This window comes from Sinohyriopsis cumingii, chromosome 14 (genome assembly GCF_028554795.1).
Source record: "Sinohyriopsis cumingii isolate HCF-2022 chromosome 14, ASM2855479v2, whole genome shotgun sequence".
In the NCBI taxonomy this organism is placed as follows: Eukaryota; Metazoa; Mollusca; class Bivalvia; order Unionida; family Unionidae; genus Sinohyriopsis; species Sinohyriopsis cumingii.
Genome location: NC_142974.1, coordinates 179157 through 202869, shown reverse-complemented (window position 1 = coordinate 202869; position 23713 = coordinate 179157). Strand labels below are relative to the sequence as shown.

Here is a 23713-nt window from a genome sequence, read left to right as displayed (position 1 = left end):
TTTTCGTTTACGATTTGGCGTACCGCGTTAATATCATCGTTGATGGATTTTGTTTTCTCGTCGTGTGATGTTTTATCGATTTTTTCGTTTACGATTTGGCGTACCGCGTTAATATCATCGTTAATTTTAGTAATATCCTCGTCAATTTTTCTTGTTTTCTCGCTGAGGTCGTTATGTGATGTTCTATCGGCTTTTTGAAATATTAATGCACGTGCCGATTCAATATCTTTGTTGATTTGTGCGATATCTTCGTTTATTTTCTTTGTTTTCTCGGTAAGATCATTATGTGATGTTCTATCGATTTTCTGACCCATCGCGGTATTTATTTTGGTAATTTCCTCGTTGATGGATTTTACTTTCTCGCTGAGATCGTTATGTGATGTTCTATCGGTTTTTTGAAATATTAATGCACGTGCCGATTCAATCTCTCTGTTGATTTGGGCGATATCTTCGTTTATTTTCTTTGTTTTCTCGTTGAGATCGCCGTGTGTAATTGAGGAGGTTTCGATGAATTTTTTTATATCCTCGTCGAGTTTTTTACTGAGATTTTTTGATGTATCGTCGAGTTTTTTAAGATCGTTATTTAGATTTTTGAGTCGCTTTGATAATTTTTCTTGAGCATCATCGTAGGCTGTCTTATCGACCTTTAGAAGAATCGCCGTTGATAATTCCTTGTCGGATTTTTCTACATCCGCGATATCAGCCTTCGATGGTAACTTCGCGATAATATCGGTAATATCAGCAATAGATTTTAATACCATCTCCGATTGGCGAGTAAACTGACTGATATGATCATTATATTCTTCTCGCTTGATTATATCAGTTATTTTCACGTTGCTGGTTTGTAATCTTCCTTCGGTATTTTGAAAAACAGCAACTTCACCAGGGTCCACCTCTGACAGCGATAGAAGATTGTTAATATCGCTCTTGGTTGCGAACTTTGATAGATCGACGTCAGTCACTTCTGCTTTTTCCTTCCTGTAGATAAATCTACCGTAAATATCAACCATGATATTTATCTACGGCGTATTCAAATACAATTTTGTGATACGGACCGGATGATTTTGAAATTGCATCGAGGACGTTAATTGATTCAGGGCCGCATATTGGTGGATCCGCTAATGTCTGCGTTGGAAGTGTCGAATACCAAACCGGAAGATTTAGTTTTGACACATAGTTGATAAATTCATTTGGCGGTGCTAATCCATATGAGTCAAAGTAAACGACTTCGCGAGGATTAATCGCGTAGGCAACCCAGTGCGTGCCAGGGCCGGTATTTTTATCGAGATTTATTATTCCTGTCTCGGTAGGGTTTGGTTTTTCTGGTAGTTGATCCCGCATAAATACGCCTCTGAAAAATTTTTTTTTTTTTTCTTTGCTTCGCTAAGTAGATCTAAATTTGAATAGGCCGTGCTAATCTTAGGCCGGATCCGTACGGGGGTCGTCTTAGATAAAGGCCGGATCCCTTTTTTTTACCGTATCTCCCTCCGGTAATTTTTTTTGTTATTGTGGAACCTATTTGGGAACCTATACCTGTGAGCGCGCCTAATCCTAGTGTCTTTCCAATCATCGGAAGAGCCATTTTCACTAACCCCAATAGAGGAAGAAATCCGCCTGTTTTGACCATGTCTCTGATGGCGCCTATGGAAAGACTCACATGAACACCGGAATTTGCTGATTTGGCCTTGGAAAATCGTTCACGCTGACCTCTAGTTAGCGACAGTTTGTTAGGTCCACCGTGAATTTGATCGTTTTTCAGTGTTAATTTCATACCGCATCGCTTTGATATCGCTGTTTGGAGTTTTTTTCATCTGACCTGGGGTCAGAGTTACACTGACGTGTTCGTATGGCATATTAATAATCGCTTAATCTAAATTTGGAATTTGTCACATATTCTCGACAGGAGCGTCGATGATTCTCATTCTACCACTGATGCCTTCCAAGATCATTGTTCTATCGCTGAGAATCACCGCAATTGCTTTGTGATTAATTCCACCTGTGTTAATTCTAGCCTTGAAATGGATATCAACGACAGATTGCTTTACCAGATCAAGATGCTCCAGGGAAAAGTAATAGATAGGATAAAATTTATTAAAATCTAGCTGTGATATTTGCAATCCGGTATCGATATTTTGATCGCGACCCATGAAACTTAATAAGCGATGATATGCACGAGCCGTCGAATGATTTTCAAAATCAATTGATATTTCCTCGGATGGTTCTTGTTGGCCGTTTATTCTCAACGACACATTTGTCGCTCCAATGTGATCAAATATCATATGACTGTATAATTGATGATATCTATCGGTACGCAAAAACGCGATAAAGATATGCCTAGGTGCAGAGGTACCTTGCTGCGATGCAATACGCCAGGTAAAATTACCATTAATATTGGTAGTTGTGGAATCTGTTGTTGTTGTCAGCCATGACATGACAGATTTACCGCCTTGATTCATGAATGATAATAATTTTTCTTCCTCAATTATCGATGGGGTTATCGCTGGCATCCACAAGGTAAATTTTAGTAATCTTACTATGCCGTTATTATTCGCGGCATCATTGAGACCTATCACGCCAGTATCGTAATCGACAGCACCTTCTCGCCAGATAGCATCGTTGCTATTTTCCTTTCTAATAAACGTAACAGTGTGTTTTGCTCCGTAGATAATTTTCCTGAAATGCCTGCAAAATCCGAATATATGAGATAACGGGATAGCACAAGCGAATCTTCTGTTACCTGGTGATAGCATGGACTTTCGCGTGGTAAATCCGAGATTATAATCAGGATAAGGTTTAATGATCATATCTTCGACATCATTATTGGCAACAGCAGGATTGGCGCGATTGTTGGGTTGTCTGATGTCAAACGGCCTACTTTCGGGACGATTAGTATTATCCTTGGCAAACATCATACTAGGGCCAGCTGATCTAGTAAAATCATCCGAGTATCTAGCTAGGCCTATTATCGTTGTTGCTAAGTCAATATCATTAGTAATTGACTCAATCTCTCTTCCGTCGATCATGTAAGTGGCGCTCTTGAATAATGCCATAATACCGTTATTGACGAATCCGACTCTAAAATCTGCCCCATAATTGGTACCATCAGTTTTAACAACTTCCCCAATAACTTCGATATATGCCTCAGATGGAAGAAAATATCTTGTTGTATCGTGAACTTGAATTTCCAAGCGATTAGGTGTATTTGGTTCAACTGCATCGTACGAGAAATACTGGAAATCTCGCACGGATGTGTCTCTACCTACGGGCTCGTCCATGTCGAACACTTCATTTGACACTTGTGCGAACATTTATTATTAAGAATATCATCTAAAACGAAGACCGCTGCCTGAAATGAAGCTTGTATTTGCAACTTCATTTGCGAGATTTGTCTTAGCAACTTCCTGCGCTATATTTGTCTTAGCAACTTCCTGCGCTAGATCGTTTATTTTTTTATTTGCCGCGTCGTTTATGGCTTTACTGACTTCGGGTGGCATTTCTCTGGTGCTAGGTAATTTGACGGGTTGTTTTTTGCGCATTAAATTTAATATTTTACTTTTGACAACATTGAAACCCTTGCTGGCCAAATTACCGATACCAGAAATAGCAGTCTCGCCGATCTTTCCTATTGCTTTTGACGCGAATTGTTTGATCGTGGGTCCGATTTTAGGTATTATTCGCGTAACGAGACTTCCAATGATATCGCCGAATCCATTACCGTGAATATATTTGTACACGGGCAATCTAGAGTTTACTATGCGGACCTGTTTGGGTCTGCGCTGATGTTTATGAACAATCATGTTATTTCAATTGTGTTGTTTTAATCGATGAGTTCATCGACAAGTTCCTTGTAAATGTGAGAGTTAATGATGCCACCGCGGAATAATCGCTGACAAATATCTGAGGCTTCGTTAATTACTTCGCGAGAGTTATTTCCGGCTCGTTTTCCTCCGATTAATACCTCGAGGCGAGATACATCGTTGACAACACTGTCAGGGCAAACGGTATATCCGCTTCCTGTTTTTGGTTCTGATTCATCTGACGATAGAACTGGCGAATCAGACGACCTTGGTGAATATATTTCTGGTGGAGTATCGCGTCTACCAAGTGGCCAAGCCTCATCTTTCGGAATACTCCGTTTTCCTGGGGGTGAAAGTTCCTGTGGTTTCCAGTTTGTCGATGTTGGTTCTGGAGGTGGGGAGCGCCAGAAGGGGAGTTCTGCAGGACTCCCCCTTGGATATATTGTAGGAGAAAGGGAGGGATGGTGAAGATCAAAAGAGGGGGAAGAAGGACTATCACTCTTAGATGACGAAATTGTCTTTTTCAAACTCGTAAATCTGTATTTAATAACATCTGATGAAAATTTTCCAAAATTTTCATCATCATATTTTACTGGTTTTCCTAAACCACCAAAATAAATTATCGCTAGCCAATCAATTTCTTCAATTTTATCGGCAATATCCTTATTATTCAAAAAAAATCTTTTATTTTCCGGAGAATTATCCGCAGCCATCTGAATTCTTGAACCATCGTTATTGAGTAAATGCAACAAATTCTTGTTCAAATAATTATCAGCTGATATTTTAGGATCAATTGTAAACGAACCATTACCCGCAGATGGTTTATATTCGCTTGGTTGAGTTACTTGTTCTTGATCACTCTGATCTTTTTTCTTTTTTGATTTTCTCTCCCTTTTCTGAGGTGGAATTTTTTCTTTTGGTCTAGCTCCTAATTCCTGTGGTTGAATATCTTCTTCCTGTAGTTGAATTATTGGTTCCTGTGGTATTACTTTTCTCCTTCGTGTTTTAGCTTTTTCTTCCTTCTCCTGTTGTTTTCTTTCCTTCGCTTGCTGCCTTTCTTCCTTCTCCAGTTGTTTTCTTTCTTCTGCTACTTGCTTATTATATCTTTGTGTGTCTCTTGCTGCTTCTAAAAATCTCCTGTAACGCGGATCCGTTACCATACTCACATGTGTTTTTCCCGAGTAAACTTTATATATCATGTTGTACCAATTATCACGAGTTCCGTATCTTTTTTTTCCTATTGCAGTCAAATATTCATTTCGATCTCTAAAATAATTTTCTGCAAAATCGCCAATTTGATCTATGGTATACAGTGCCGAGAGCGGTCGTGATATCATATCCCATCCCTCATCGGTGAAATTTTCTCTTAAATTCTCGATATTAAACTTCCCTTTTATCATTACAGGTTTTCCTCTTACAGGTTTTCCCTTATCTGCTCCAGAATCAATTGCAAGTTGCCCCTGTTGTGCTGCTGCTATTGCTAATCGATCGGGTAATGTTCGTGATTGTTCCTCAATACCTTTCAACATGGGAAAAATTCCCTTTTTCCTGGTATCTGGATCTTTTTCGTCACCAAATACAACTTGCTCGATTGTTCCGGTAACTGGCTTCAACCATTTCGATGATACCTCGGAAATTCCATGTTGTTCATCGTCGTAACCACGAACATTTCTCTTGAATAATTGTTTTGTCGGGATAAGCTTCTTTAATGCCGCTAATTGCTCTCGCGCTAATCTTGCAGAATGAGGCTCTCCAACCGTACTAGCTTTCGGACTCATATTATTTTCAACTATATTGTTTTAATGCGAGGTAAAATTAGGATCAGCAGCCAAACCTTGCAAACTTCGTCGACACCAGAATAAATTTCCCCCCCCCCTTTTTTTCCTTGTCTAGAATCATTGAATTTGCACACAAAAAATTGCAGTCGGGAGTGAATTTACGCAAATTAATTCTCGTAGGAAGGCTTATTTTTGAAATCTGAGGCTTCTACGGAGAAAGTTCTCGTAGGAAGCTTTATTTGGTCTGGAACGTCTGGTCTGTAGAACTTCCCTGCCGAGGATTATTTTTCTATCTCGGAGGCTACAATATTGAGATACCCCCCCCCGACCCCCCCCCCCCTGAAAAATGATGGTTTTTGTCTGAAAATAGCTAAAAAGTCTGCCCGCCCTCCCTGCTGCTAATGGGTACTTGAATTTGATAATAAACTGCTGTCCCAACATAGAAACATATATAGCAATCATACCATATAGCACACATGGGACATAGGTGACCCCTAGCAAAGGTCAACTATAAGGAACAAGGGAAGGAACTTCGAGATGGTGATAGAAAGCATTCTCGGATGAACAACCCTATAGATACACTAGGGACTTCTTAGAAATCCCCCAACAAATTTTTCTAAATTAAAAATATTTCATTTCAAAATTCTTTTTATAAAAATAACACATACAACACACCTTTGGAGGATACACCAATACATACACAATTTCCACTTCTTTGGCTGGGGGGGGGGAGGCAAGTGTCTGGTGCCCCCCCCCCCCCGAGATATTTAACCTATAATTAAATTCCTTAATTCATGTCATATTCCAATAGTATCTATATATCAAACCATGTACGCACGTACGCACACACTCACGCACGCACGTACGTACGTACTTACGTATGTATATATATATGTATGTATGTATGTATGCATGTCCATTTGAAGGTGAAGATGGTAAAGTTAACGATGTGGACGAGTTCACCGAGACAGAAACGAAACTTTGAAGAAAAAAAATGAGCGTGATATTCACATTCTCACAAGCAAACGTGTGATGTAGTAATTGAATATACCATTTGACGTTTGATGTAGTGATTGAATATACCATTTGACGTTTGATGTAGTAATTGAATATTCCATTTGACGTTTGATGTAGTAATTGAATATACCATTTGACGTTTGATGTAGTAATTGAATATACCATTTGACGTTTGATGTAGTAATTGAATATACCATTTGACGTTTGATGTAGTAATTGAATATTCCATTTGACGTTTGATGTAGTAATTGAATATTCCATTTGACGTTTGATGTAGTAATTGAATATACCATTTGACGTTTGATGTAGTAATTGAATATACCATTTGACGTTTGATGTAGTAATTGAATATACCATTTGACGTTTGATGTAGTAATTGAATATACCATTTGACGTTTGATGTAGTAATTGAATATTCCATTTGACGTTTGATGTAGTAATTGAATATACCATTTGACGTTTGATGTAGTAACTGAATATACCATTTGACGTTTGATGTAGTAATTGAATATACCATTTGACGTTTGATGTAGTAATTGAATATACCATTTGACGTTTGATGTAGTAATTGAATATACCATTTGACAATTGAAACAGTTTTTATAGAAAAGTATTCATACCTTTTTGCAAATAGAATGGTTCAAATATGACACATGCTCTTTAGGGTCTAAATAATATAGCATATACAGGCATATTGATGTCAAGGGTTATCGCATATCTATTAGATGTACCATTTTAAAAGTGTGTCAAAATACTATATTCGAGAAAAAAATGCAACTGAAGCTTTTAGCGGGAAACTGAGAGCATCAGAGCCAATAATCCAAGCGACAAAAAATAAAAACAAAAAATTCCGCTGGGTAAATGGAGTGTTACACAACTGCTGCTTTTCAAATTTTCACGTGTAACTATTTCAAGACAATGTTAGGCTAGAGATTGAAGCACACTATATGATGCAGGAGATAGCTGGGGTGCCTCCAACATCGAGATGCAAGTTACAGGGCATAAACGTGTTTTCTGTAGCTGGTAATAAGATTGGCAATACATATATTTACATCTATGCATCTTGAAATTCCTCAAAATGTATTGTCTCAGTTAATTCTTCAAATCCGACCGACATGTCCTGCAAAACCTGATACACACTGAAACTGTACCGGAATTTCGAATAGCCTACATTTCCAGCTGAAATGCATTCTCCATAATGCACTGAATTGACCCAATAATCTAGTAATCATAATCAGAAAAGCAGAATTGACTTCGATCAACATGGAAACAAAATCCAAGCGTATTCGTTCAAAATATGACTCTGCATTTAAAGTTTAAGTAGCCCCTAACGACAATTCTTTTTGAAACTGATGTTGAGCGCGCGACTAAGTTCAAAGATCGTTGGGTTGTGCTATGTGGGCAGAAATGTATTATGTATGGATTCTGTGTTTATTTTGGAATATAGCATGAATTTGACTACTTTGTTTCTTGTAGTTTTTTTTTTATATTATTAAACCTTCGCTGAACTGCGCTTTCTTGTAGCTGGTGTAATAGTAAAACATCAATGCAATGTTCACATACCAAGCTTATCCAAAGTGACTGTAATCTAAGTAGCCCGCCATTTTAACTCTAAAAACTTGGCAGTGGTAGCTCCAAATGAGACAAATAAATGTATAATTGATATAAATAAATAAATAAATAAATAAATAAATAAATAATGCAAACATAAATATATAAGCTTCTATAAGGCAACATCTATATTTTATTTTTATGACGAGACCATTGCCATCATCTGTTTTCGATTATTTCGGGATGCATATATATGATTTTAAGTATCTATATATAGTAATTGTATATAAAGGTTTAAGTTGAATAGAGCAGCAAATAAAGATTTCTGACTTTTAAATTATTAACATGTAATATTAATATTGATAACGTCGCCACTGAAAAGGTCGCGACAATTTATTGTTGTTGAAGTTGTTCTTGTTGTTGTTGTTAGATTGTTTAGCAAACTGAACTTTAGACTTAGAACATGCCAGTAATTAACCTGAAACTTATGTAAGCTTCATGATTCCTCGGAAATGCAAGTGTGACTACCACCTCGTACCCATCTCGCAGGTATACTTACATTCACCAGTTTCTCTCATGCCAGGTTCAATTCAGGCAGGTAAGGGTAAATTTTAACCGCATTTCGTCACATCGCAGTTTAATTGAATTAATTTATCTACTTATCTTGTTAGGACATAACTTTTAAGTAAAAGTATTACGATTGAAATTTATTCTAAATTGTATTAAAAGTAATTTTTCATTAGTTTATATTGAAAATAATTTTCCACTAAAATATATGGAGATAAATTTTATATATTTGTGTAATATAACTGTATGCTATTTTATAAAGATAGCACTTTACAAGCAGGTGCAGAAACCCATACGAAATATTTCGCTCGTAACTAAATATCAACAAATTGTCAGCACAAAATATACAAGACATTTCGCTCGTAACTAAATGTCAACATTTATCAGCAATAAAGTACATTTAGCTCGTAACTAAAAATCAACAATTGTCAGCACAAAATACATTTCGCTCTTATCTAAATGTCATCAATTTAGATTTGGGGGGAACAGACAAATTATTAAATCAAGAATTGATGCGTTACGCAGATAGTTCGCACAATCGCCATGGAGACGTTCAAGGGGCATGTTCTCACTAAGACTGGGCTTACGAAGAATTAATTCGTTGCTCGAGTCAGAACAGCTCTGTCTTTTCCTTACAGCGAATCCGTACTCCATTCCCCAAGATGTAGTCGTATCTTCACGGTTATTGGTGACACGCTTGTTAGAGAGCCTTAATTCCTTCTTCTCTCTCTCTCTCTCTAACGATGGGGAAAAAACATTTCTTAACTTATGAGCAATCCCTTCTCATAGCAAGAGATGAGAAGAAGGTTACAAGACATATCATAACATATATAATATATATGGTTTTGAAATCCAAAAAGAAAACTGAATGTATGTTATATGCGTTCTTAGAGAAATAGCTGTGTATCATTAAAAGGGGAGAATACTTGTGTATGGGGGGGGGGTAATTCAAAATTTAAATTTCACTTAGAATATTTATATGTCGGAAGCAGTAAATGTAAATAATTAATTGACTTTATGTTTTAGATGACACAATAGCATGTAACGCAAATTTTGCATACCTGGTTTGTCAAACTTGACTGAAACCTATGTCGCTCGACATTTGACATTTAATACATTGCGCCAGTTGCTCCGAAAGATACAAAGAAAACATGAAAAAATGCTTTCCGACAGCCAAGTCTATTAGTGTATTTTCACGTACTTATTCTAGTCAGTCTCAGTTCTATCTTTCTTTTCCATTTAAGTGTCTTTTCGCATAAAGGAGTGTTTATTCCCTAACAGGTTTGACCTGGAATAGTATGACGTTCCGTATCGTCTGATACTGCCAGTCACTCGTGACAGTTTGATTTCTCTTGCCTGGATCGAGTTTAGTGCACCGGAGCATTAACTTATAATCATTTGGGCAAACCTCAAAGCCTACAGCAATTCAGTTACTAATTTGACACGACCGATGGAACGAAAATGCATCAGTATTGTGACATACATTTCAGTTCGTAGAGAATAATATGTTAGTAAATCAATATCCACTTTGTGTAGATCGTGTAATCATGGTGATTTGAATTTATGAAGAGAAAAACAATAAGACTGAATGGAAACAAGAACGCGAGTGTATTAGATTATCGGACTTAGTCAAACAATGAAGAGACGTCCTTTTGGAACAAACATGAATTTTTAAGGATACCAGTCGTGGAGCTCAAGGAATGAAACAAGATCAAGACTTTTTAGCCTTTCGTTATACATAGAAAGTGTACCCTCAAGTCATTCGCAGAGATCTCCCTTTTCGAGGATAATTTTTATCATCACCAAATTCATGCCAGTGTTATACTGATATCATGTATTCTTGAATATGTGTACCATTATTACACATGTGACTATGGATTTGCCATTATGGATAAATGTACAATGTAAAGATTCCATTCGTTATCTGGTGATGCATTTGAATAAAATTTATAAGATCTTGGTAACGGTAAATTTGGATAAAGAAACGTACACACGTTTTTCAATACCGAAGCAAATCAACACGACATGCTCAAATACTTAGCCTGAAATTGATTACTACGAATTTGACAGTATGCAAGCAGAATCAATAAAGAAACGTTCCACGCCCGGTACCAAGTTCACTCTTTAGACCCTTTTGAAATTTAAAAATAAATGTTGAAATAACGGCATGCTGTGGAGATTTTACGACCTCGTTGAGTCAAACTTGAATTATTTGTTACTTCTGGATCATGGAGGTATCTAAACGTCTACCACCGTCAAAGCGCGTGGACTAGAGTACTTAAAGAAGTTCATGACCTGCAACAAACAAGCCACCATGCTAACCCACATCTTCGCTAGCATAGGTTCTGATATGTTTCCCTATCTACATAACAAACGAAGTCCATGCCCTGGAATAAACAAGCCATCATGCCAACCCACATTTTCGCTAGCCATGGTTCCGATACGTTACCCTATCTACACACTAAAAGAAGTCCATGCACTGGAACAAACAAACCATTATGCCAACCCACATTTTCGCTAGCCAAGGTTGCGATATGTAACACTATCTACATACCAAAAGAAGTTAATGCCAAGGAACAAACGAGCCATCATGCCAACCCACATCTTCGCTAGCCAAGGTTCTCATATGTTAACCTGTCTAAATACCAAATGAAGTTCATGCTAAGGAACAAGCAAGCAATCTTACCAACCCACATCTTTGCTATCCAAGGTTCCGATTTGTTAACCTGTCTACATAGAGGATCATATCGGAACCTTGGATAGCGAAGATGACCAATCCAGTTCTGTCGATCTGTAAACCATGGATATTCACCCAAAGATTGACGTTGGTTGCAGTATTTGCCTGAAACTTAAGGCAGGTGAATACAACATACTAAAACTGGTGGAGAAAATTGAATCTGATTAAGTGGACCGTTTGAATTTATAAAATCCATGGATCCTGTGCGACTTTCAGGAATGTTTATTTTTTCATGGATGTCCCACCTGTTATCCTTACCGAGACCTGAAACATTCGTTGTTGATACAGTTCACAATGGAAGAGTTGTACGATAAGACTTACCAGTGACACTGGATTTTGAAATTACAAGGGTACTGAGTTGTATAAATGTGGGAACACAGCTACAATCAACATCTGAAAATAGATACAGAATTCTTACGCATCGTCCAAGACTACGATGTATCGGGCATCGAACCTCTGAATCCACCTGATAGCTGGCTTGAATGATGAACAAATGGTACACAGCTATTGTACGCAGATGGCGAATGTGACGGTTGCACGCATTGGGGTGGGGTTCTTCCAATATATATCAATTAAATTATGATGAAAGTTCCACCCGGGCTCAGAAAGTTAAATTAGCGACGAGGTAGATTTACAGCTCTGAGCCCCCAGTCAGCAATGCCGACGGTTAAATTATAGAGAACACGAAGATGAAATTCAATTAATAACAATTTAATAAATTCGATAATTTCAAACGATAAACTCTCAATCACCCATCTTTCCCTCGACCAAGTGACAGCCTAATTCATTCCGTGATTTACAGTGTGAGTTCGATTTTCCCCCTGTCCTTGTGTCTACGCATCTTTCTTTCCCGTAAATTCCTTACTTCCTTCCGTTCCTCCAACACCTCCTTCGACTCCTTTTCCCTCGCGATTATCTCCTCCTCCAATTCGCTCCCAATTTCCTCTTCCTCCCTTCTCTCCCCTTTTCATCCTAGACTTTAACTTCTCCTGACTTCTCTCCTCAAAGCTTCCTTATTTGAAGCTGTCTGTACTTAGAATTTCCTGTTCTAAGATATTCCAGCCAATAACGAATGGCTGTTCGGAGTTACACTATCCTCCTCTGGGCAATCTCTCTAGCGAACTAATTCTTGCCGGAAGACGTGGAGATATCATTCTAGCCAAATCAGGGACTCTCCCCTATCTCGATTCTGATTGGGATGCGCTGTGACCCTGTCCAATCGTCTTAGCGGCCAGTTCAACCTGGCTGTTGGTCTGCAGGGAAAAGAAGTTAAGACACTCCCACTTCTTCGGGCAACTTCTTTTGATCTGGACAAACGTTTATCTAGGTGATAATTGACTATCTGGCGGCCTCTCAGCTCATAGGTCTGGCTCTCCAATTCTAGCCACGGCAATCTTACGTAAGGGATTAGTGCTAGCCTGCGGCAATGTTTAACATCAAACAACGGCTTGTCAGAATTACCTTGATTATACATGTTTCAAACTGGGGCTACTCTGGGTCGGGGTAAACGTGACAGCGAATCTCAAGAAGTACAGAAAACATTGTCATGTTTTTTTTTGTACGGATGGAGGTGTAAATATGCTTGATTTGCTACCGATCACCGTAAAATGTTGACAGAACACATTGACTTTGAACACATCAGTCAGTATTACAAGGAGGATGGCTCAAATATCTGGCAGAGTCCACTCCAAAACTTTAACGAGGGATCGATTTGTCTGCGTAGATGAAGAAGACCAAAGACAATATTTCAGTTCTGGTGTGAAATGATACGAACTGGAGTCCAAAGATACAGATCATCTTGAATATTCCAGATGGTCTCCTAACTGTAACGGCATTCCTTTAGTGGGGTCAGAAAATGAGTCCACGTTAATATTTTAGAAGTGAACATTCAGAATCTAACTTCGGAGCTGTACCAATACCTTGAGAGAGACTTTGTAGAGATTCAAGTAAAATAGACCCAATCAATTTTACCTTCTACAACATGAAGGTTTAACCACTAGCATCTTAATTCTTAATTAATTATTTTTAAAGTGTTGTTAGACATTGATAATATAACCAGATGTTGTAGACATTCGATGCCACACCTTCTATTTGCGATGTTGGAGTAACTTACAACAATCCATGAGACGAAGTCCAAGAAAATGTTTAGAACTTACAGGATTACACGTCAAGTATCGTGTGTTTGATTTAACATGTGGATCACCAAATCAAGTGCGACTACTTAGATATGTACACACTGTGCACTGCCTATATATTCACGATCTGGAGTTGCCGAGTTGTCCTTATACAGACTGACTGCATAATAATATTTTCTGGTCTGACATATATAGCCGGGGGGGGGGGGGGGAAATTCATGTTGACAATAATCAGCAAAGTCAGATTAGTGACAAGACAAATTTCATTTTAAGAAGAATAGCTCACAGCAAGAACAAAAATATAACAGGACCGGCGTTTGGGGGTGGCATGTGGGGCGACCGCCCCAGGCCCGGCTCTGGAGGAGGCCCCGCGCTTCAGGACTTTGGTCGTCCTTATGAGTTTGGCAAGCTATATTGTCCGGTAAATTGGAAACGCTGATACAGGCCGCACGTAATGCACGAATATCGCGAAAGTTGATCTAGACTAGACATAATCAGTGTTAAGCAGTAGCATACCAATCGAGATACCGATACTATGGCCCCGCGCGGTCATGGTCGGCCCTAGACTCCGCGTACTCCTAACGCCGCCTCTGCAATATAATAAAGAGGTTAATTCACAAAATTAAAACTCTATTCACTAAGACCTATGTGCAGATGATGTATATTTATCTTAATATCATTTCATTTTATACATTGGTGCATTGTGGTTACAATCAATGCGAAGGAGGTCCACCACACTCGTCAAAATGTTTTCCAAAAATTTGTAATCCTTAGAGTGTCAGTTGATGGGTTAATTCATGATCCTTTTGACGTTAATACCAATCATTTTCATTTTGACCATCCTCTTCATTCATGACCCATTCGACATGAATACCAATCGTTTTCAATACATTTTGACCATCCTCGTCATTCATGACCCTTTCGACGTTAATACCAATCTTTTTCATTTTGACCATCCTCTTCATTCATGATCCTTTCGACGTTAATACCAATCTTTTTCAATTTGACCATCCTCTTCATTCATGACCCTTTCGACGTTAATACCAGTCTTGTTCATTTTGACCATCCTCTTCATTCATGATCCCTTCGACGTTAATACCAATCTTTTTCATTTTGACCATCCTCTTCATTCATGACCCTTTCGACATTAATACCAATTTTTTTTCATTTTGACCATCCTCTTCATTCATGGCCCTATCGACATTAATACCAATTTTTTTCATTTTGACCATCCTCTTCATTCATGACCCTTTCGACATTAATACAAATCTTTTTCATTTTGACCATCCTCATCATTCATGACCCTTTCGACATTAAAACCAATCTTTTTCAATTTGACCATCCTCTTCATTCATGACCCTTTCGACGTTAATACCAGTCTTGTTCATTTTGACCATCCTCTTCATTCATGATCCCTTCGACGTTAATACCAGTCTTTTTCATTTTGACCATCCTCTTCATTCATGACCCTTTCGACATTAATACCAATTTTTTTCATTTTGACCATCTTCTTCATTCATGACCCTATCGACATTAATACCAATTTTTTTCATTTTGACCATCCTCTTCATTCATGGCCCTATCGACATTAATACCAATTTTTTTCATTTTGACCATCCTCTTCATTCATGACCCTTTCGACATTAATACCAATTTTTTTCATTTTGACCATCCTCTTCATTCATGACCCTTTCGACATTAATACCAATTTTTTTCATTTTGACCATCCTCTTCATTCATGACCCTTTCGACATTAATACCAATTTTTTTCATTTTGACCATCCTCTTCATTCATGACCCTTTCGACGTTAATACCAATTTTTTTTCATTTTGACCATCCTCTTCATTCATGACACCTTCGACGTTAATACCAGTCTTGTTCATTTTGACCATCCTCTTCATTCATGATCCCTTCGACGTTAATACCACTCTTTTTCATTTTGACCATCCTCTTCATTCATGACCCTTTCGACGTTAATACCACTCTTTTTCATTTTGACCATCCTCTTCATTCATGACCCTTTCGACGTTAATACCAGTCTTGTTCATTTTGACCATCCTCTTCATTCATGACCCTTTCGACGTTAATACCAGTCTTGTTCATTTTGACCATCCCCATTCATGACCCTTTCGACGTTAATTCCAATCTTTTTCAATACATTTTGACCATCCTCTTCATTCATGACCCTTTCGACATTAATACCAATCTTTTTCAATACATTTTGACCATCCTCGTCATTCATGACCCTTTCGACATTAATACCAATCTTTTTCAATACATTTTGACCATCCTCTTCATTCATGACCCTTTCGACATTAATACCAATCTTTTTCAATACATTTTGACCATCCTCGTCATTCATGACCCTTTCGACATTGATACCAATCTTTTTCATTTTGACCATCCTCTTCATTCATGACCCATTCGACGTTAATACCAATTTTTTTCATTTTGAACATCATCGTCATTCATGATCCTTTCGTCATTAATACCAATCTTTTTCATTTCGACCATCCTCTTCATTCATGATCCTTTCGACGTTAATACCAATTTTTTTCATTTTGAACATCATCGTCATTCATGATCCTTTCGTCATTAATACCAATCTTTTTCATTTTGACCATCCTCGTCATTCATGATCCTTTCGACGTTAATACCAATTTTTTTCATTTTGAACATCATCGTCATTCATGATCCTTTCGTCATTAATACCAATCTTTTTCATTTTGAACATCATCGTCCTTCATGACCCATTCGACGTTAATACCAATCTTTTTCATTTTGACCGTCCTAGTCATTCATGATCCTTTCGATGTTAATACCAATTTTGTTCATTTTGACCATCCTCTTCATTCATGATCCTTTCGACGTTAATACCAATCTTTTTCATTTTGACCATCCTAGTCATTCATGATCCTTTCGACGTTAATACCAATTTTTTTCATTTTGACCATCCTCTTCATTCATGACCCATTCGACGTTAATACCAATCTTTTTCAATACATTTTGACCATCCTCGTCATTCATGACCCTTTCGACATTAATACCAATCTTTTTCAATACATTTTGACCATCCTCGTCATTCATGACCCTTTCGACATTAATACCAATCTTTTTCAATACATTTTGACCATCCTCGTCATTCATGACCCATTCGACGTTAATACCAATCTTTTTCATTTTGACCATCCTCTTCATTCATGATCCTTTCGACGTTAATACCAATCTTTTTCATTTTGACCATCCTCTTCATTCATGACCCATTCGACGTTAATACCAATCTTTTTCATTTTGACCATCCTCTTCATTCATGACCCTTTCGACGTTAATATCAATCTTTTTCATTTTGACCATCCTCTTCATTCATGACCCATTCGACGTTAATACCAATCTTTTTCATTTTGACCATCCTCGTCATTCATGACGCTTTCGACGTTAATACCAATCTTTTTCATTTTGACCATCCTCTTCATTCATGACCCATTCGACGTTAATACCAATTTTTTTCATCTTGACCACCTCGTCATTCATGACCCATTCGACATTAATACCAATTTTTTTCATTTTGAACATCATCGTCATTCATGACCCTTTCGACATTAATACCAATCTTTTTCAATACATTTTGACCATCCTCGTCATTCGTCATTCGTGACCAATACCAATCTTTTTCATTTTGACCACCTCGTCATTCATGACCCATTCGACATTAATACCAATTTTTTTCATTTTGAACATCATCGTCCTTCATGACCCATTCGACGTTAATACCAATCTTTTTCAATACATTTTGACCATCCTCGTCATTCATGACCCTTTCGACGTTAATACCAATCTTTTTCATTTTGACCACCTCGTCATTCATGACCCATTCGACATTAATACCAATTTTTTTCATTTTGAACATCATCGTCCTTCATGACCCATTCGACGTTAATACAAATTTTTTTCATTTTGAACATCATCGTCATTTATGACCCTTTCGACGTTAATACCAATCTTTTTCATTTTGACCATCCTGTTCATATTTGACCCTTTCGTTATTAATACCAATCTTTTTCATTTTGACCATCCTCGTCATTCATGACCCTTTCGACATTAATACCAATCTTTTTCATTTTGACCATCCTCGTCATTCATGACCCTTTCGACATTAATACCAATCTTTTTCAATACATTTTGACCATCCTCGTCATTCATGACCCTTTCGACGTTAATACCAATCTTTTTCAATACATTTTGACCATCCTCGTCATTCATGACCCTTTCGACGTTAATACCAATCTTTTTCATTTTGACCACCTCGTCATTCATGACCCATTCGACATTAATACCAATTTTTTTCATTTTGAACATCATCGTCCTTCATGACCCATTCGACGTTAATACCAATTTTTTTCATTTTGACCATCCTCTTCATTCATGACCCTTTCGACATTAATACCAATCTTTTTCATTTTGACCATCCTCGTCATTCATGACCCTTTCGACATTAATACCAATCATTTTCATTTTGACCATCCTCTTCATTCTTGACCCGCTCGACGTTAATACCAGTCTTTTTCATTTTGACCATCCTCTTCATTCATGACCCATTCGACGTTAATACCAGTCTTTTTCATTTTGACCATCCTCTTCATTCATGACCCTTTCGACCTTAATACCAATCTTTTTCATTTTGACCATCCTCTTCATTCATGACCCATTCGACGTTAATACCAATCTTTTTCATTTTGACCATCCTCTTCATTCATGACCCTTTCGACGTTAATACCAATCTTTTTCATTTTGACCATCCTCGTCCTTCATGACCCTTTCGACGTTACTACCAATCTTTTTCATTTTGACCATCCTCTTCATATATGACCCTTTCGTTATTAATACCAGTCTCTTTCATTTTGACCATCCTCGTCATTTCCTCTAGTAGAAGATGGGATGATATAATGATTTAGTCACTGGAGTGAAATCAGAAAACGTTTACAAGGATGCCAACCCTCCAACCCTACCTCCAAAGATCAACATTTCCTGAATCTGGTCTGAAATATACACTGTTCATGAATCTGCTCTCTGACTATATAGACATAGTCATCGCCATCGACATTATCATCATCATCATTGCAGTTATATTCTCTCGTCTACATCACCATGATCATCATTATAACGTCGCTTCAGATTAATATCGTGAGGGATGTTTATTTTGAAGCCTCTAATTTTGTTTGAAGGAAACAAAAGTAAATTAATGGTCGTGACACAACCATTTTTTCTCGTGCAAATTATAATGTTGATGATTGTCTCTTGCAATAATGTCATCAATTATTGTAGGAAAAAAACTATGAACAGTTGACGGAAAGTTTCGGCTGAATACAATGAAACATCCCGATCTATAGGACCTTCTTTTAATAAAACCTTTATTCTATCAATGTATGTACCTTATGTGTGTTCTACCAGTCAAATAAAACAACAGGAGAAACAAACTCATCACACATCAAATTTGACGAGATATTTTAGAAAACAGATGCATCTATCAATTGTATTAATTGGTAGACTGACAGTCCACAAAGTTGAGATCTTCCACATGTTACTTTCAATTATGCCGTACTGTTCCGCTTCGAAGTATATCCTCACTTTGGGTATCATGCTTACAGTTGAGCATGTCCAATGACGACAGTGACGATTGACAGAGGGTTTACGGCCAACGTGATACTTAATGACTCGGTGTTTACATCTTTCATGGTTTCGTGACTCCGTGATTCGAGTCATGTAATACAGCTTTATTATAAGAAAATTTAATTTATGATGTCATATTGTTTTCAAGAAAACAGCATCATCTTCTAGGAATGTGCACGAGCACAGTATAAATTCCTTTTAATTAGCAACTATTTAATCATGTATGTATCTTGACGACAGATTAAGATGTGTGGACGAACATTTCCATTTGTTCTAGCCATCCTATCGCTGTTGGCTATAAGTAAGTAAATATTCAAAAAAAATTCAGGTGAGATTTTATTTCATAAATACACTGATCTAGTTCAATCATGTTCTTTATTAATAGGAAAATCGTGTAGTTATAAAGATTTTAATTTTAACAGTTAACCTAATTTACGTTACTTACGGTTTTAGCATCTATGGGAAGGGACTGAGATATATTTTAAAAATTACATTGTTTTATACTTGTAACTAGATCGATATCAAAATTGGGCTGGTTCAATATTAACAAGCTTTTGTGGAAGTTACTTTCGATTTTGAAACTTATTTTTGTCATTGTATGTTCACTTTTTTCACTTCTCGGTTCGATATCTCGTAACGCTACAGTTTATTGTTTCCTCCCCTATAAAAAGTATTTTTATTAAGGGAGGGGTGCGGAGTTGGTGAGGAGAGGAAGGATGGCACGCAGGGAAGAGATCTGTAAAACGCGGATATTTGTCCTTGCTCTGCAGTAACTTTTGAACAAGAAAACAGATGATCTATAGTAACAATTACATTTAAATGAACGGTGTTTTCCTAACGGTACGGAAAAAGAACATGTTAAATAGGATTTGGCAACTTTTAATCGGAGCCAGATTCTGAACTTTGCTAATGCTTTAACGATCTGGACAGTTTTCATCTGCGTCGAATGAATCATGAACGGAATCAACCCGCATGGCAGGAAAGGTCAGCAAGTCGAAGTATGTTAAATGTTTCAGCTAGTAATATGAGAACACATAATATGTCTTCATTTTTCCCAACCCACTATTCCACGACAAATATTAATTTATTTTGTATCTTGAAAACATGTTTTAACCTCATGTTGCTACACTATCAAGCTGACAAATCTAATATGATTTTCTTACATTTTCAGGCATTTATGGGCTACCAACAAATAGCGACATCTGGAGGTGTCCACGTGGGACGCCTGTAAGCGGGGACTGTAATTCGCGAGTGTTTCCAGGTACATGCCCGAGCGGGTATCAGTGCTACATTTTCGCAGATGACTCCGGCCTTTGTTGCCCAAACAGAATCGTTCAACCACCTCTTGGTAGCTCTCCCTCTCTCTCTCTATCTCTCTCCATCCTCTTCGGCTCAACATCCGTAGCTTGGCTGTACTCGACACTCATTTCCACTGTGTAGCATAGGTATGGAACTATTATTAATAAACATAATACGCAGCCTAAATATTTGACAGGTTTTCTTCTTCTGGGATCGAACAATATTCACCCTCATTCTACGTCAGATATTGTCTTATCTTGATTTGACAGAACAATGATAAAGTGGTCAGTTTGCAAACTAATAAACAAACACCCTATTATTATAAAATTAATGTACTGTCGCATAACTGCTTGCCTCATTCCTAACTGGAACAATTACATAACAATACATCTGAGATAAACTATTGCATCCCACTGCTGGCTGTAAATTACTAGCTAACGATGATGTCGATCGACACACAAAACTCAGCTGAACAAAGTAACTGATGGAATTTACGTCTTGTCTTAACTACATTACTTGCTAATTATCGATTCATCAACTTAGAGTAAACTCAATTCTTAGCACACGATACAAATCATTTAAGACCACTACATTAATTATCACAATTCTTATCAGAGTAATGTATGAAATTCCAATAATACACGATTTTATTACATACAAACCACTAAAATCCGAACACGTTCATATTAATGAAATATTGCGACATTCTTGCGATGCGTGAATCGTATAGCATTCAAGACAATTAATGCACAATTTCTTCTGAACTCAAGGAAAATTGAAGTATAAATTTAAAACGAATAAATTTTATAAATAAGTACAAACTTAAAACAATGAACATTTTGTATGCAATAGACAATACATTTTCTCGACTCACTCTTTTTAAGCAGCTGAATCTCTCTCTATCTCTCTCTCTTTCTCTCTCCCTCTCTCTCTGGTTCCGGGTCTCTCAAATTCTTTCAGATCCCTGTCGCTTGTACGATTTATTTAACGAGACAAAAAATACTTGTTAATATCTTCAGAGTCCCTCAGATTTCCCTTCCGACAGAGAAATTTGGGCTCACCATTTTCGCGAGGGAAATTAGTTAAATCTTGAATTTCGTCTGGGAACCCCTTCCTGTTTAGCTTAGTCAATCATGATTAATTTTCTCAAACCGCCTAAATGTAACCTTTCTCATCTAAGTCAGATTACTTCTCTCTAGTCCTTATTTAATAACAATTTCTGGATAATTTAATTTCATGACAAGTATTTCCAATGACCCACGATTGTTTCTGGCTTGTCTCAAATTTGACATCTTCCACTACTGACCTTAAGTTAATTTTTTCTCTCTCACCGTTATCCAAAGGATTCTAACTAAAATTTAATCAAACTCCAAAACTGATCATATCCCATCCTTCGCAGGCAGCAATTTATTGCAAGCATTGCCCATAGGTCAATCTTAATGGTTTCGTGTCACGCTGATCACGATAAAATGTCCAGCGACAAAACATCTGCGAAACTTGGGTACCATTACATATATCATTAGTGTAGTTAGCAAACTGTAGGAAAAAGTGTAAACATTTCCTATTTTTCAACAAGCTCCCTAATATCATTTCAGTGCATTTCCCTGGGTGTCAGCAATAGTCCATGCTTAATCATCCGACTGTACCTACAGCTTTTAGATTACAATTTGTAGAACTATTAACACATTCGTACCAAATTAATCCACCATTACGTAATATCGTGTTAGTGGGGATGGCTGCGATTTTCATTGGAGTGTAAGATGTCCTATTTTCATTCATCTTATGATAAAGATTTTTTCAAATAATATACAGGATATGACATACTGTTATTTTTATATAAATTAGCGCAAGATATTTGTTCCAGCTATTGACAGACGGAATTATTTTAATTAAAAAACGTCAACCCCCTACCCCAGAATGTTAAATTGTTGGTCAGTCGTGCAATACCGTGGTACGTATCCCAGTATTTCAGGAATATCGTGGTATACTTTGGTAGAAATTTTTTCGGATATCCAACTCAACCACTATGGGATTCCGTAGTTCAAGCCAAGGATGTCACATTTATGGCTGATATTTACCACATTACAGTGCTTCATAAACTGACAGCTTCCCACAGAGCTCTCCCCAAATCCGTCACCCAGCTGGCGGTTTAGGATGAGAATGAGATTCGGACTGACGGGAAAACGGAGAACATCACAATATCCCCGATATTTTGCAAATCATGAAGATACAATAGTGGGAGGGATATCAAACAAACTGTTTACAGCAATAAAAATCAGAATTAGACAATTATTTCACAAGGTTTGTCATCACATTCACTGAATTTATTCTTTCACCCTAGGATCGTGTCCTATAGTGACCAATGTTGCCTGTGAGCCTATGACCGATCATTGTCTGTCGGACGATGCGTGCTCACAGGGTCAGCGTTGTTGCTCAGACGGGTGCCGGAAGGTGTGTACATATGTCAAGAGTGGCAGCTAAAACCAGTCTTATCGCAAGGTGGTGATGTCGCATGGTAGAGATATCGCATGGTGGTGACCCCATCCATAAAATGAGCGCGATGCCACAGATGCACGTTAGGACTTGATTAAAAACTAGTATGGTCTGCTTATTTCTGGAAATCCTTCGGATAAGTAAAGTTATTCGTTCCACGTGAACATAATATTCTCCATATATCTCCTATGAAGTCTTTTTCTTTTAATTTCCTATTTTTTCTTAATTTTTTGCTATTATTACTCTACACATCATTTTTGCTTCCTCGTGGTTTATTCTTTTTTTGCCATAATGCAAGTATTTGAATCAATGAACTGTAAACTTTGATATCTGCACTATTCAACCGTTATACTTGTGCACTGTGATATAATTTTCTTCGCCACTATCGTTAAAGTTGTTTGTATATTTAAAGGAGTAAAGCTGTACAAGTCTTTGGCTTCTGTTTTCATCGTTGAAAACCTTATTTTCCGTTGATATTAAATGTTGTCTCTACAAATTACGACATACAGATCTTTAAACTTAATAATGTTATTCTTTTGATGTGAAGTTTGTTCACTATTCGATCATTTAATAATATTTTTGTTCTGGAGCAGTATGAGTCTCATGTCTGTATTGCATGTATTAAGTTCCAGATCAGCATGATTTCCAAAGCGGTTTACTTAGGCTTTCTG

At 37.3% G+C, this 23713-nt stretch overlaps 1 protein-coding gene across 2 annotated transcripts; it reads left to right on the top strand.

Annotated features, from left to right (window-relative positions):
• The first annotated feature begins 19412 nt into the window (after positions 1-19412).
• On the top strand, positions 19413-23473 carry LOC149783065 (uncharacterized). Of its 2 annotated transcripts, none has more exons than XM_089931284.1 (3): positions 19413-19551; positions 20422-20511; positions 22891-23473. In XM_089931284.1, the coding sequence occupies exons 1-3, from the start codon at positions 19497-19499 to the stop codon at positions 23028-23030; spliced, it is 285 nt and encodes a 94-aa protein (XP_089787410.1). In that variant the 5' UTR covers positions 19413-19496; the 3' UTR covers positions 23031-23473. The 2 variants fall into 2 exon arrangements, with proteins under 2 accessions (XP_089787410.1, XP_089787409.1); XM_089931283.1 differs by having other exon boundaries at positions 20422-20598.
• Positions 23474-23713: the final 240 nt, after the last annotated feature.

Excerpts from the sequence above, each read along its gene's own strand:
- LOC149783065 (XM_089931283.1), top strand. The coding sequence starts at position 19,497 with ATGTGTGGACGAACATTTCCATTTGTTCTAGCCATCCTATCGCTGTTG. Across the intron at positions 19,552-20,421 it reads CCTATCGCTGTTGGCTATAA|GCATTTATGGGCTACCAACA; the intron begins GTAAGTAAATAT and ends TTACATTTTCAG. Across the intron at positions 20,599-22,890 it reads AATCGTTCAACCACCTCTTG|GATCGTGTCCTATAGTGACC; the intron begins GTAGCTCTCCCT and ends CTTTCACCCTAG.